Genomic DNA, 16,357 nt, shown 5'->3' with positions numbered 1-16,357 from the left:
TAATTGAGGCAGACACACTGGATATTTGACTAGCTGGAGCCATGTGTGCATTTGTCAAAGGTGGATGGCAAAATAAGCTTCTAGATAACGTTATTACTATCAGTGTTTATTGAATACTATTTAGGTGATTGGCTATGTGAGCCACGTGGAAGATAGCCTCCATCCCCAGCATTTACAAGCCAAAGCCTTGATAATGATACTGAATTGTCTAGTACAGACTTCTCTGCCTGTTGAGAGCCCCTTGGTGGGGAGGAGCTGCATAAATATATTGGACAGCAGAGACTGGGTGCTAAACCACGCAGATGTACAATTTCACCTGGGGATGGAGGCCTGGATGAAGCATAAAGAGACCCAAAGAGGACTTTTGATTAAAGTGATTATATTATCTCTTTATGGTGGATCATTGTAAAGTCTTCAGGAAAGGGATGCTGAGGTGGTCATTATAAAACCATCACAAAGCAGCAATTTGAATCATGAAAAGTGTGAGGGAGTCCCAGATGGGAAGGCTGTCATTTACAAATGGCTAAAGGTGTGACTGAAGGAGGCAAGTTCATAGGAACAGAGGAGGAATAAAGTCGATTGAGTGCAAGTGAAGAATTGTGAAGAACAATGAAGAAGATGCTGAGAAGCTTTACAAGTGGAGGGTGACACCATTGGTGTCAGGAGTCAGATTGGGCATTTTGACAGAGGGGAAACAAGGTAGAAGCCTATTTAAAAAGGCAAGGAACAGAGAAGCACTGACTGTGGAGTACGAAATGCTGGGAGCGACAGATACTTTGGTAGAAACTGCTGGAATTCTGGAATTGGTGGATAGGAACCTGATATGGATTTGGTAAACTGAAGATGTCACTGCCATCTTTGTATTGGAGATGATAATGGAAAAGATGTAGGTTGATAAGGAAGAAAAGAGGTGTTTCGATGCAGGAATGAAGGAAAGTATGAAATAAGTTTGTGTTGGGCTCTCAGATGGTTCTCATAACTGCACCCTTGGAAAGGCTGATACCATGACCGCATTTCTCAGAATACCCCAGGGAGGCACTACTGTCTCCTTTTTTAAAGATGAGAAGTCAAAGCACAGAAATACAAAGTTCAATTGCCTGAGGTCACATATATTTTTGTGACACAGTCAGGAACAGCATGTGCCTTTTGAATACTACGCCAGCATCTTTAACACAATACTGCTGTTCCTTACAGCAGAGTGAGAAGACATACAGGAGCAGGGAAGGAAAAGGAAGGAAAAAGCGTGGAAAAGTCAAATGGGGACATATGCTGGTTCCAAAATATACCTGACAGATCATACTGGCTTTTTTTTTCCTGTTTTCAATAGCAGTGTGTATATCTACTGTTGCAAAGGCTCGCTGGCTCAGCTGGAGCCCAGGTGAATGTTGATTCCAGGGCCAGCTGTGGTCCAGGCAAATTTATGCTGCATCTGCCTGGAGGGCTGCCCAGGCTACAAATCCAGGCTGACTCCAGCTGAATTTGTGCAGAGCCAATCTGGTTATCAGTCACTTATATTATCAGGCATACAAAAGACATCGGAGGGACTCCATCCAGATCCAGCAGAACCGTGTGAGTGCTGCAAGATTGGGCTGGGGTCAGGACACATGTTCCTTAAGGGCTTGAAAGAGAAGGCACTGTGAAATGTGAATGAGCAAAATCAGCCCACATACAGCATAGGCCTCAAGGGGGAAGTCCTCCCCAGCATCAGTGCATTGAATTTGCATTGTGTAGAAACAGGACAAGTTTAGCAAGCTCTGGGTGAGCTATTGGGACACTTGTATGCAACATACTCTATCACATCCTGTGTTACCTAGGGGGTTGTTGCCAGGTGTTCCCAGTACCCCACAACCTAAAGTAATGGCACACTGTCTATCTGTACTTAAAAATGAGAGACTGTAGCTGGGTGTTGCAAACATTGCCAGTGCTTCTGGTCATACAAAACCCAAGTATAAGTAAAGAAAGCAAGCCTTCTGGTTGGTTGTTAACTGGCAGAAAAGTACTGGAACAGGCTTGAAACTCTCAGACATCTTTGCAACACTGAAGCAGGGTGGAAAGTTCAGGAGAGCACTGGAAAAGTATATTTAATATGGGCTTGCCATTCCTGGAGCTGCAGGGCAGTAAGCATGTGTCATTCCAATGAGTAGACGTGCTGTGTCTGCTGTAACATGGCTCGTCTCTTCTGGAAGAGCTTGATGAATTATGTTGTACTTTGCAAAAGTTACTCAAGTTGGATGAATTTCAATCCTGTAATTCAAACATACTTGCTTTCCTCCCAAAATACGCAATGAAAAGAAAAATAATGAATAGATACTTAAGTGCAGACGAACCAAAATTCTGTGATTCTGAGGTGTAGATTTCATGTGACTGTTTTGCATTAGTAATTTGGAGGCTGTGAGATCTATAACCAGAGAGAGGACTAGAATTAGGAAGTGGGCGATAGTATTGACAAGGCAAAGAGTCCAGAGTGTCCTTTGGCAGGCCTTTGATTTGTTTAAAGGCCCTCTTTGAAACCTTGGCCTCAAATCTGTCCCTCCTTCCTTATTATGTTTTCTTCCGCCCATGAAAGAGACATCAACTAGATTTCCCAGAGTACTATTTTTTGCAAAGATGGAGCAAGATTATGTCAGGTAACAACAGGAGCTCCCCACCAGTAATGGAGAATGACTTAAAGGATGAACGTTCCCTTGGGTTTTGGCAGGTTAAGAGTAGTATCAGACATGAATCAAAGTAAGACTAGAATTCAGCCATATGAAACAAGAGAGCTCAGGAGAAATCTGCCAGGTAGCTGGCATGGTGGGACACCTGAATGGGTGCCTGGCTATAAATATTGCTTGTGATGTGCTCAGCAGTTTATTTTAGCCTAAATTTTAATATCCCTTTACCACGGACATAGTGTTCCTTTCAAACAACAGCCAGGCAAAGGGAGGCGAGGTCAGCAGAGCAGGTGGGTGCTCTGCTCCCAGGCGTTGCTGCTAGGTCTGCTCTTGGGCAAAGGGGTGGAGGGAGGGAACTGGCTTTTATAAATCAGTGCACACTCCACAGTTGTCATGTATTCTAAGATCAAAATGTTCCCAAATTCAGGTTTGTCTTTTAAACAGGTGGCAGAAGCTGAGCAGATTTGATAATGATTTCACGTACTCGTCAGATTTCAAGGTCTGGTGCTGTTGTTTGGATGGTGACAGAGATGAGAGCAAATCCTAATGCCAGACATACCTAACCTGGGATCTCTCCAGAGTTCGGACATGTTCGTAACGGGGTGGGGTTAGTTCAGGCTCATATGCTTTCTATGAAGTGAGGTTTATGGCCCTGTTCTTTTGCCAGTTCTGGGAAGAAACTGGGCAGAGGGGAGGCCTGTTCTGACACATACACATTGAAGAAGTGAGAGTCTGAACAGGAAAATGCTTTGTTTCAGGGATGGGTCACCACAGGCTCATAAAAGAGTAAAAGCCAAACTTTTCTAAGCAAGACTAGATATGCCAAAATATCTAGTGGATACAGGAGGAGCTGCTGGTGGAATAGTTCCAGCCCAGCTGGAAATATTGGAAATCACAGTAGAAAATCAAGAGTGATTCCAAAAACCTTCTTCCTGATTTTACTCCTAGTGGAATTGATTTCATGATTTGCAAAGCCAGGGAAGATGGACAGACTGAACAGGCATGACTGAGTGTTATTTGGTATCTGGAACCTATTTAGACCTCCTTAGTGGTGCATGCTGAGTACCACAGAACCCAGGGGTGGCGATCCTTGGCCCAGAGTTTTTAAACAACAGGAACCAAATGTTGACCTATCCAGATCTTTTTGACGAGGGCTCACCCAGACCTACACTGAGCACATAATGGCTGATGGATTTGAAAAATCCATCTGCTTGTTTTATGTCAGTGTTGGGAGGAGCACATTGTATTCATGTGTATGCCTTCCTTCAGGGTACATTCCCACTCACAGCTTGTGGCCTAGAAAGATCTTGAAGTAGGAGCTGTTCTCTTCTCTGTACAGTATTGAGCTCAACAGGTCCCAGCCCTGTGATTAGGGCTTCTAAGTACTGTACTCAATATGCTAGTTAATAAGAAACTGTGCTCAGATACTATTAAAGGGTTAGATACTCAGATTAAAAGTTACTAGTAAAGGGTTAAAACTGAATTGGAAAAGAAAGGGGGGGGGGGGTAGAATAATCTATGTCTTTGTCATCACAACAGAAAAGGATTCTTTCAATTTTAAATATCAGAGAAATACAATTCAGCATGTGTCAGTTCTTCAGTAAAGTATTTCTTTCAAGTTTGCTGCATCTCTTACAGGAGAGGACTCTCTGTACGGAATTATTTAGGGCTGGCTGTTGTTTTTGGAGGCCACTGTGTTCTTGCTATGTCTTTTACCCTCTTCTCCCTTCCCTCCTTCCTTACGTGTCACTTTGCTGATCACAGGAGCCGGTGCCGATTTTGTCATGCTTGGAGGAATGTTTGCAGGCCATGACCAGTGTGCTGGAGAGATTATGGAAAAGAATGGCAAGAAGGTGAAACTCTTCTATGGAATGAGCTCTGATACAGCCATGAAGAAGCATGCAGGAGGGGTTGCTGAATACAGGTATGAATTCCACACAGTAGCAATTGCAGTGAGCCAGACAGCCAGTAACTTCTGCAGCAGAATTGTGCAAAAGGCATCTGTTGGAAACAGGCCCGTGCCTCTATTCCATTTAGGAAGCTGTTACCAACACTTACGGCAGCAGATCTGAGGGAGGGATGACATCAAGGGGGAGATAGGGAGAAGGAGCTGGGGGTGGCTAGCTGAGAGCAACCGTGTTCACTTGATTGCAGCCAGTGCAGTGTGCTGTCACTGCAGCATGAGCTGCGTGGTCTGGGGAGTCACTAGACACTGTTCTGACTTACGGGTCTCTCGGAATGTGTATGAATTAAATGCTGGAACATGGCACACCAGGCTGCAGTTTCTGGCCCTCTGCTTGTCTCGGTTAGGTGTCCTGTTAGTGTATGGGTTCCTGGCTGGCCCACATGCTCCCTTCTGTTTGCAAAAAGGGGGTGCCTGGTGAATGGGTGGAGCTCAGCTGAGGTTTCCCCTGTAAGGAGTTGTTACAGCTGTAATACTAATGAGGGCCCAGGAACTCCAGAGTACTCTCAGTCACAGGCAGTACCCCCAGCGCTCCCTTCTCTGTTTGTTGGGCAGACTTCTTAGGCAGCAGAATCCTGCTGAACGGATTTCCCACCTCTTTTTGGGTAGCAGAGCACCAGAGTAGCTCCAAATCATGCAGCATGTGGGACCTTCGGTTTTGAGCTAAAATCCTTAGGGAGGGGAGGAAAGGAAGAAAGGCTTTGCAAAGGAATCTCTTGTCCTTTGCTATTTTCCTCCAGAAAGTGATGAGATTTTTGACTTTTTGAAAAAAGCAGATGACTCCAGGGAACCTCTGTGTCTTTTCTCTTAGGAGCAGCAGGTATAGTCACTGTCCTTAGACAACACAGCATCATAGAATGGTTCTGGTTGGAAGGGCCCTTAAAGATCATCGACTTCCAAGCCCCCTGCCATGGTTCTTGCATACTTTGTTAGAGAATCTTACCTGTCTTACAGTTTACACTGTAAGAGGGGTCTCTCATTCTCTTCTCCTCTGCTGGGGTAGATTCAGGCTCTGGATCCATCTAGTAAACTGCTGTTTGTAAGGGTCTCAGATTCAGTGACCTTACCTACTGTTCCAGATGTTCAGGCCTGATGGGGTTTGTTGGCCCTATCTGCTGCAACTATTCAGCATGTGGGTTTTCCCCAATGTGTCCAGCTGCTACCACGGAAATGAGTTGCAGCACTGTGAAGTTGACAGTGTAGAATGTAAAGCAGAATGGGATCCACAAAATAAAATGGAACTCACACTTTGACACAGAGACATGCTGAGAGGACCATGGCAGTCTCATAGATCACACTAGATAGAAAGCACCTTTGATCCCACCTCCTGTCCTCCACCTTGCAATTGGATCTGGTTTTTGTCTGACACTTCTAAATAGTTAAAATACACCATAAAAATGTGCACTAGTTCACCTAGCACTTTACAAAGTGGTGAGACATAGCCTGCTTCAGAGCATTTACACCTTTGGCCTAAGTGTCCCAACCTGCTTATTATGAGCTCCTAGACTGCAGTAATAATGGAGACTAAGGCAGGCTGTTGGAAGACATTGTGCAGGAGAGACCTGGAGATAAATGAAGTCATTAGCTTTCCTGCTCTGGCAGAAAACCCAGGCTCATTAAAAGAGAAGCCTATGTGAAAATGGGGAAACAGACAGCTTGTGGACACTGCACTTAGCAGATAGTCTGTGCCTGCTAGACGCAGTCTGGTTCAGTACTACTTTCTGAGGAAGACTTCTGAAGAGAAGAAAACCAGTTGGACACAGGGATGCGAGATGATTGAAAAGAGTTTTTCAAGGGCAAAAAAAATCTTGTGATGAGTTTTGGCAAGTTCCAAGGACATTTGGTTTTGCAGGAAAAAAAAAAAAAGATATTTCTTAACAAGTAAAAATATACAGTGACTACTGTAATTTGAGGAGAACATGTAAATCCTGGCAGATTTTCAAGCCAGAATTTTTCTGCATCTAATCGGATGAGAAGGGGACAGGGATAGCTTTACCTTCTGCCTGAGGAGGACATACGTGTCTGTCTTGAGTGGTTTACCTGAGCCTATGTACCTCTTTCCAGGGCTCAGCTCAGAAGCTAGTGAGCAATGCACAAGGTGGTTTTTTTAATCTCATATGGGGCTGCACCCGTACCAGTTAAAAGCACCATTATCGTCAGGATATCTGGCTGCAGTGAGGACAGCCAGTAGATTGCTCAGGGGAGCAGCCCATGTGATTGGCTTTCCACCTGGTTGACCTGCAAGGCTCTTTTGGTGCTGCAGGTTCAGTTTGCTTTTGCTTTCAAGCACAAATGTTTATTTGCAGAAGAAAGAGCTGCACAAGAGTCTGTCTGCACCTGAGACAAGCTGAAATGCGGCACCAGAAAGACGTGCTGCGTACCTCTACCCTTTGATTTACTCTGGGTTCATATGCCAGTTCCCAGAAGCTGTGTACAGTTCTGGGCCTTTTTTTGTCCCCCACTGAATCTGCTTGTCATCAAAGCCTCTGAACAAATGGGCTGAGTGGACAGCACTAGTAATATCTCATAATTTAAAAGTGGCAGCTGCCAGTTACACAGAGGTGCTGGCACCCTTTTATCTGAACTATGGTATCTCACTGTCCTTTGCTACCCTGTGCTTGTGTCAGCTGGAGTCTGGGAAAGGCCTGATGCTGCTCAGGCGTGTAGTTAATGAATGGCAGCTCCTCGAGCAAGCCCAGAGCAGCCCAGGCGTGCTGTGTGGATCTCAGTGCAGCCATAGTCAGTCAGGGCCTGGCCACCACACAGCTAGTGAAAGTTGCAGGAAAAGTTTGAGAAAGCTTGTTGTGCCAGTGGGCCAAAGGACTAAGGCAGCTGTTAAATTCTGCTCCACCTAGGTAGGGGTGTAGTTGTTGGCAAAATTTGTTGCCAGCAGGAGAAATAATTTATACTGGTCTCCCTTAAAAATAAGATAAAGTGCAAGTATTAAGTCTTGTAGGAAAAAAGAGTGTACAGAAAGGCGGTGTATTTGCCTCAGTCTAGATAGACCCGTTTATTGCCTTATGGGCAATACTACACAAATTCTGCTTGGTCTATTGCTTTATTTTGATTTGGGTCCTGATTTTAGAGTCCCCTAGGGATCAAGTTCTGAAACCTTCTCAGCAACAAGGGAGCAGAATCACAATCTGAAATTTTTAGTCCCTGTTGAGAAGCTGCTTTTTTGTGCCACTAACAGGTAAGACAGAAGGAGTCCCCAGCCTACTGCTCACTACAACAGCTCCAAGCGTTGAATCTGTAAGCCCTGACTGGTAACTGTGAAGGAGCTGATTCTCATCTTGTTTGTGTTGCAGCCTTGACTCAGAGCTGGCTATCCATTCCAGCCTTGGTCTTGGTCTTGCTTCGCCTGTCCCAGCGTGATGAGTGTCACTGTGGTTTAAAAATAGCAACTGTTAGTTCTCCAGCAATGTAAATGTGCTGGGCACTGAAGGGACGATAGGAAACAGGGCAAGGCTTTGCTTTGAATTATTATTGTAGGAAAAGTTACAGGAAGTTTAGTCACTTACTAGTTTAGCTTATGGCAGACTTGAACTAAAAGTGTTCTAACTTAGCATTTTAAATGCTGGATACCCCAAACAGGTCAAGTCAGTGGGGCTTCTTTCTATGCATTTAAAAAGCCCAGCTTTACATCTGTATCAGTGACCCCAATAACCTGTTTTGTCTTAAAAAAGTCTGAGCACTCACAATGTTTCATTCAAGCAGTGGGGAGCTCAGTGTCTCAGTCCCCTGCAGAATCAGACGACTTGTCACTTAGCTTCATCTTCTCAAAATAACTTATTTTGGCTGGAGAACCTGAGCCAGCAAACAGTTAAATTAAAATTGACAGGTAAGGCGAGATGGCTGTAGCAGGGAATAAAAGTCGTGAGAGTAATTGTTTTTGTAATGAATATGTCAAGTTGATCCCATTTAATTTTCTATGAAATCTGTGTACCTGGTTTCATTACTTTTATGTCATTTATGTATTGGTTTATTTTTACATTTTTACCTCCTTCCACGAGGAACATGGATCAGAGCTGGGAATTTCTGAAAGGCAATTATTAGGTTTCTTTTATGGGAGAAAAGAAATAAGGCAAGCAGGAGCAGAGACTGCAGTATTGTTCAGTTAGAGCCAATTTGCTTTTGTTAACCCTTTTGAGATTTCACAGGGTTTGTGTGAACACCGCGGTTCTGTTGTGGTCACTCAGCAATTCACAGCTGCTACTGAGCTGGGTTTTAGCACTTTATACTAAGTGTAGGGTGGAATTTGGGCCACAGAGACAGAATAGCACCAGCAGCTGGCTGCTATTTACTGTCTTTTTCTGTATCCCAAATGATAGCCTGGAAGACCTGCCCCCAATTCCGGCCATTTCTTAAATGCTCCGCTCATAGGGAAGGCTGCCTCATGCCAGGTCAGCCTGACCCCTTTGTCCTGCCCCACATTTTGCTGGGGTGAGAGAGCACCCTCACGTGTGCTTCACCCTATCCAGCCTTCCAGGATTCCCACCCATGCACGCATCCCTCCGTGGCAGCAGCAGGCTGGAGCTGGCCAGTTACGGGGTGCACTGCAGATTGGACCCCATGCCTAAAGCAAGTAATTCTCCCTTTCTATTCAGCACTCAGTGGCTAGCGAGAGCCATAGTCTCTGCTGAGAGCATCTGAGCTCACCTTTCCCAGCTGTTGAGAGTTCCAGTTGCTCCATTTTCACCTTTCTTTTCTGAGAAAGGGTCACTTTCGGGTTGTAGCTCTGGAAGAGATGTCAGAGCTGCAAATCCCTCAGCAGTTCCTGCTGACTTGCTCATGCAGCTCTCAGCCAAGGGTGCCAGCTTTCACGACACCCCCTTGTTACTAACTCTTCTTCTGTCCCTTGGTGACTAGAGTGTTGGGGTTAACGTTAACACAGCCTGACCATGTACTTAGCACAGACTTTCCCCTCTTGTCCCTGTGGACAAAACTACGGAGGTTAATATTAGAACAATGTGAGCACATGCTTATTGCCATCTTCACACTCTGTTTCTGCAAAACACATAACCAAGAAAGCCCCAACAGTTTGAGTGTATACCCATTACAAACTCTACCCCTTGCCCCTGTGGACCTCTGTCTGTCATCATAATCTGAATACTTGCTACAAATCTTAGGACTTATCCCTTCAAAACAAACACACACAAACGTATTGGCAGTTCACTTTGCTTTAGCATAAAAGCATATATTTAAGATTGTACAAGGCTAAAATTAACACCATTGTTGAAAGTACCAGTAGGGTCATGAGTTCAGTACCTGTAGGGCTTCCTTTACATCCAAAATGGGGTGAGTGTGTGTGTGTACACATGCAGCAGTGTGGGCATCTTCCCATTTGGGGAGTAAGGTGACACACCAAAGAGCTTTGCTGTCTTGGGGCTTGCTCCTCATCCAAAACAATAACTGGGTTCTGACCTTTTTGCTGTGCTTGCAGTTGCTTAACTCACAGCTCTAGATTTCTGTCCCACTTCCATCCTATACTCCTCCTTTTCCTTCTGGAACATCTGTTATTCCTAGCATGTCGGGTGGGAGTATGGACAATTTTCAGCCCTTTTGGACGCTTTTTTTCAAGGATGAACGTAAAACTGGACTCTTGGTGTTTTCTGTGGAGCTAATCTCACAGCTCTCTTCCAGCATGCTTCTCCCAGTATGGTATCAGTAGGTCACTCCTTGGTCAGCAGGGCATCCCACCAGCTGACACCAGAGGAGCAGTAGCAACTGTCTAGCTGTCAGAGCTTTGGGGCTGTGACATTAGTTCACCACTTCTGTAGGTTTTGGTCTCCAAAGCCAAGAGTGGCATCCCACAAGCTCCAGCTTCCTAACACCACCATAGCCACTGCAGGGGCATCTCCCAGGGACAGTGGCTGTAAGTGCCCCGCCAAATGTTCATGCTCTAGGAGGCAATGGTCCTGTCTCTGCAGGTCTGTTGAACCACTGTAACACAGTGGACCAAAGACACTGGGGCTGTCTTTGTTTGCAATCAGCTTCTGCTAGCAAAACTTATGCCCCACATGATGCTCAAGCATGAATTAACAGGGCACTCATGTTTGAACTGATGGGGCATTCATGCATAACTGAATTGGACACTCATGTGTGAACTGAGTTGGCGGTCATGCATGAGTGCAGTAAACCCTGCATATCTTGCCCAATACAGCATGCAGAGCTCTTCAGGTGGCAGGAACTGGTAGGTGAAATTTGCAGTGATTTCCCCAAAATCCCAGACACACACTGTCTCTCACAGTCTTGTGGGAAGCTCCCCGGAGGCTGAGCTGAACCTCCCAACTTTGACTGGACAGTGTGGCCAAAAACCCAGCTGCAGAACAGCAGCATGACTACTTTTGTGCTATTTTGTGGGCCAGCCCTTCTCTTCCTGTTGGCACTGGAGTGGAAAATAAAAGCCTGTGAACTCCCAGCAGCGCAGGCCCTACAACACACCACTGAGCCCCATGGAGTCTCTTGATGGCAGTGGTACAGACGCTTTCCATTGGCTGCCTATTACAGTTTATTTAAGAGTTTCAAGAAGGAGTCAATTACTCATCAGATGTAGGGAGATTAATCATGGTTCCTTATTCACATGGTGTACTAACACTTTTCCTTTATTTTCTCCCTAGGGCTTTGACCTCACATTTAAACTAACACAATGAAATATAGCCAGGCTCCCACTGAAGTACCTCCACAGAGCAACTGTTGCTGTTAATGATTTGCAAATGGAGCCTCCAAACAGACATGCCCTTTCTTTCTTGCACTATCCCTTAGACAGCTTGTTTAAGGGAGAAGTAAATAAAGCAACAGTTACAACAGTGACAGATCCCAGCCCTGATTTCTGCCTCCATTTTGTAGAGAAGGAGGAGAGCAATCCCCTCTCCCCACTGACCCCCTTCCCAAGGCCTGCTGCTCTGAAGGAGCTGTGTGCTGTGCAGAACAAGCTTGCTTTAAAGCCTAGTGAGATGAGCTGGTGTTTGGGGAACTCCACTGCAGGAGGAATTGCTGAGCATGAGGCTGGAGAAAGTTGAAGGGGAAGGGGTGAAAGTTTATTGCCTGGATTCTTCCATCATGTAGCTCTTCAGATGTGTTTTTGGGGGACAGCGTGTGCCCATACTTGACACACGCTTGACAGTGTTCACAGCACTGCTATTTTTTTTCTGGCCTTTTTGCCTGACTGAACTGTGCGAGCTCACCTTTTAGCTTCAGGGGACAGCTCTGCAGCGGGTTTCCATAACAGGTTTCCCACTCCATCTCTGTAGATTCTGGACAATTGGGCTGGTAAGAGACAGCCAGAGCATTTCCATCTGCATCTGGTCAGTGACATGGGACAGAGGCCAGGGGCTGCGAAGCCTCTGTAGGGCTGTGCTGAGGGTGGCTGCTGAGAACCAGCTCCAGCATTCCTGTAACTTGCCTGAGCCTAACCATTCCTTATACTTTAAAGCTTGCAGCTCTCAAGGTCATATCTACCTTTCTATAATCCTGGAAGCTTCACTTGCTTGTAGGCAGATGGTGGAGGCGAGGAAAGGGGGGGGAAATCTGTAAATACGCTCATGGGATATTGGAGCAGCTACAAAATTTGTCTGCTTCTAGTTCACAGTATCGGTGGTGACTGGAGTTGAGGCATTTCAGTGCTTGAGAACACCAAGCAGCAACAGGCCAGCAAGCAATAGAACTGGGGGAGTGTTTGTAAACTGCAGCATGCAGAGTATTAAGCTCCACATTGCTCCAGTAAACACATTGTTATGTTTTGTGTCTAGATGTCAATGCAGTAACCAGTCTCTTCTCCAGGGCTTCAGAGGGCAGAACTGTGGAGGTACCATACAGAGGGGACGTGGAACTCACCATCCTGGACATCCTCGGAGGGCTGCGCTCCACCTGCACCTACGTGGGAGCTGCCAAACTCAAGGAACTGAGCAGGAGAACAACGTTTATCCGGGTCACCCAGCAGCACAGCCAGGTCTTCTCTTAGCCTAAAATTGGGGGACTGGAGAGAGAGGGGTGGGGGAGAGGAGCAGGAAGGGCTGCTGTTTTGTTTTGCTTTCTCCTCCACGTTGTGTTAGTGGCAAACTCTCCTCAGAACGGCAGTGTCACAGCCATCGGAGGGGCTGTGGCTGGCATTTGAAGGGGCAGGTTGTGCTGTTAACACAGTGCCATTGGTTCAAAATGCAATAGCCTCATCTTTTATTGTTGTGCCTATTTTATTTTTTAACCAGCATTTCTTCCCCTGTTTCCCCGCCCCCCCCCCCCATCTGATAAGTAGTGGCTGAAACCTGAATTAACAGAGAATTGGCTTGTACAGACGTGGCTCTTGCGCCTGCACACACACACGCACACATTCCTTCTTTCTAGACTGACCTGTCAGCTACCACCGCTTCTGGCGGTGCACCCTCCAGCAGTTGCAGGCTGGGAGAGAAAAAGATGCAAGGAATTGTGTGGAGAAATCAAATTCTTTTCATTTTTGTTCTGACCAAAGCGTAGATGTTTGTGGCACGGCTGCCAGCCTGCAGAACGCCAGAGGTTGATGGTTGACGAGGCCTGGCTGTTGGTGACTTCTTATGGTGATGATAAAAATGCCAGTCTTAGTTCACAGGGCTGTTACTGCTGGTTTTAATTAAATGTCCCTATTCAATGGACTTGCCTTTTCAGAGAAGCTGGCATTGAATGTAGCGAGCCCCCTTCCCCCCATCTCAGGAGAGAACGTCTCAGAGCTTGCCTGCTTTTTCATGCGTGCAGTTATTGAGTTACTTGTACTCTGGCTTTTACCTGCTCTCTTGAACAGATTTCTAAGACATTGAAACTCGGCAACAGCAACCCACCACGGAGAGGTTTCTCTCCAGCCCTCCCTGTTCCCTTGCCTGTTTGTATCCATTTAGAAAAGACAAACAAATGCTGCGCCGTGCATTGTCTGTGGCCAGGTGAACGAGGCCAGAGGGATCACATTCAGTTTGGGTTATCTGGTACCACTCCTCTGCAGTCCCTGACGCCAGGGAAGGCAAAAGAGAGCTTTTGGCAGAAGAGCCTGGTTGTAAGACACCGGTGGCTGAGAGGGAGTTAACGCATTTGCTCTACAGGCAGTAATGAATGTTTAAGACTCTGGGTAACACTTTAATAAAATGTAATGGCCCACTAATTAATTGATAAATCACAATGAAATTTCTTTGGAAATACACAATTGCATCCGCATGGAATACCACAGCAGCTCGTTATGATAAATGATGTAAAAGTGAGCACAATGAATTAATAATGCTCAGCCACTTACTTTAAAGTGCTGCTGAGATGGTAAAACAGCTGATGTTACTTCAGAGTCTTACTTTCCCGTCCCGTCGCTATCTGTAGAAAGAGGCAGGCGTCCTTTGAAAGCAAAAGAGTGATCTGTAGGAAGAGGAATAGCAAAGAGAAACTCTAGAATTAAACTCATATGCTGGACTGCTCAGAAAGCCATGCACGAGGAGTGGTACAATTGACCGTGCTGAGGAGCACATCTAGGCCACAGGCTGATCCCTGGTGATACTCAAGTGTGTTGTGCACATTAGAAAAAAAACACAGAGTATTTTCTAAATAGCCTGATATTTTAAATGTCTTCCATTTAACATGTAGGACACAATTCTTAATTGGGGTGTGATCCCTTCCTCTGCTTTGGAGGCAAATAAGGGCCTTAATGTGAGCACAGATTACACCTGTGCTGTTTTGTGAGCACAGGTTACACCTGTGCTGGCTTTAGGGCCCATTTGCCCTGCCCACATACCACAAAGGAACCTGAATGCAGGAGAGAAGAAGGCCTGTGAATAAAGGAGCTGATCTCTGTTCCCTCCAGCCTGAAAGCATCACATTAAGAAGGTTCCAGGCCTCTTTACCACAAACCTACCGTGGGCCACATACTGCTCTTACTCGCCCTAAGCCCAGAGCGCAGGCAGTGTTACTGCTCTGCCTAAGTATGGTTGTAGGACGTCACTGCTCCTTTATTTATGGGATGTGAAGGGCAGGGGTGCAAAGGCAAATGAACACCACCCCCTGTGAGGAGTGGGGTTGGACCATCAGGCCTCACCACAGGTGTCTCTCCACACTCGTGCCTTCATATGTGGGAACTGCAGCAGTTGCTGGTCTCACGCCTCCTCTCGCTCGCGCTTTTCTACTTCTTTTAGCTACATTTCTAAATGGAATTTAAGAAATACATATACATATATAAAATATATATATTTGTAAACATTTTTTTAAAAAAGATCATACGCACACTGACCAGAGCAGCTTCATGACATCTCTTCGGAATAGTTTCTTTTCCAAAAGGCAGGTCCCCTCTCACACATACCTCTGGCTGACCAGTGACTGATAGGAAAGGATGGGGATGGGCTTATCTGAAGTTGTCCCCAGAGTTCTCCAGGCTGTGAATGACATTGAGGCTAAGAATAGTCACTGATAGAGCTTTGAGTTAGGGTGTTCGGTTTTCTAAATAGCAGCTCCTACCATCGTTTTGATAAGCAGCATGTTTTCTCTTTGGTTTTGTCCTTCTCGCCCCAGAGTGGAGAGAGAAGTGGGCTGCAGAAGGGCTGACCCGGTGGCACGTCTGCATCTCGCCCAACATTATATCGGGTTTTTGTTCTGGGATAGCCCCCAACTCTGTCAGTGGTCGCCGTTGGCACTGTTCATGCCCAGCTCTCAGACGGACTGGAAAAATGGAAAAAATAGGAGCTGGAGCCCTCTTTCAGCACCCAGTCTTGTGCTCTAGTAGTTGTCCTTATCTTCCCTTAGCAGGTGCTGTGCCCTGCTCAGGCCCGCTCCATGCTCGCAAGGGACGGGGGCAGAGATGGAGCTGAGGGTGCGCTGTGTGTGGCAGGATGGTCCGAGCAGAGCCCACAACTATGGATAAATGCCACGTGCCATTTGTGGATCTACCTCACCTGGACATTTAACCGGGTTCTCTGTTACTTGGTGTCCTTCTGTGGGAAGTGTCATTCATAAGTGCTTCATGTTGGGTGATTGTGCATAACCTGGTCTTCTTTAATGCTACCACCCCCACCCTATCTTGTCCAGAGCGATGCTGTGAGTGTGCTAAGCTGTGCTGTAGGCCGTGGTCATACCTGCTTCCCCCAGACAGGTAGCTGTTCAATTGAGTGCCCAAGAGCAACGTTGAGGTTTGGCCCCACAGTGATTGAGTTAAACCAAAGACCTACAGGCAGGGATGCTGACAAGGGCAATGTGACATCATTAAAGCAATCCCAGCTGAGCGCGTCCATCTCCGGATGTGTGTTCCTTACAGCTTGTCAGTAGCAGCAGGAAAAAGGATGGGGGTGAGCAAGAAACATAGCAACAGGGAAAGCCCCGCTGTGCTGGGACAGGGGGTTGGTGTTTTCCACTCATGGACATGTTGAGTTTGAAGCCTTTTCTGAACCAGGCACTCCCTAGGTTATAGCTATTGAGCTCCCTTGTCTTGAACAGACTTGCTGCTACAGCTTTCTGCCATGTACCTACAGTGTCTGCTCATCGCCGCCTCTCCCCCTGGGAAATGTTGCTTTTCAGTCACTAGTATCGGTTTTATACCCAAAAAGTTGTTGGTTGTAGCCAGAAGGGCTTTGGCAACCAGTGCCAGGTTTGGCCTCGCTTGTGTAGAAGAGAGAAAGGAAAAAAGAGCCAAGACAGGAGAAGGCTGTGAGCCAGGAGCTACCTGGGGGTGGGGGGCGCTGAAGGAGGGCTGGGTTAGGTGCTGGCACAGCTCTGCGCCCCTAAACACGGCACAGACCACCCCCCCCCC

General features: G+C 46.4%; 1 protein-coding gene across 1 annotated transcript in view; it reads left to right on the top strand.

Moving 5' to 3' along the window:
* The window catches only part of GMPR (guanosine monophosphate reductase), a 42,168-nt gene extending 26,886 nt beyond the window's left edge, over positions 1-15,282 (top strand). The window contains exons 8-9 of the mRNA XM_014940950.1: positions 4,419-4,578; positions 12,400-15,282. Coding sequence (XP_014796436.1) covers positions 4,419-4,578; positions 12,400-12,580 — 341 coding nt within the window. The 3' untranslated portion in view covers positions 12,581-15,282. The remainder of the gene's footprint in view (positions 1-4,418; positions 4,579-12,399) is intronic.
* The last annotated feature ends 1,075 nt before the right edge of the window (positions 15,283-16,357 follow it).

Source organism: Calidris pugnax, unplaced genomic scaffold, assembly GCF_001431845.1.
Source record: "Calidris pugnax isolate Ruff unplaced genomic scaffold, ASM143184v1 scaffold8, whole genome shotgun sequence".
Taxonomy (NCBI): domain Eukaryota; kingdom Metazoa; phylum Chordata; class Aves; order Charadriiformes; family Scolopacidae; genus Calidris; species Calidris pugnax.
Note: the sequence above shows the minus strand (reverse complement) of the source record. Positions and strands in the feature narration are given on the sequence as shown.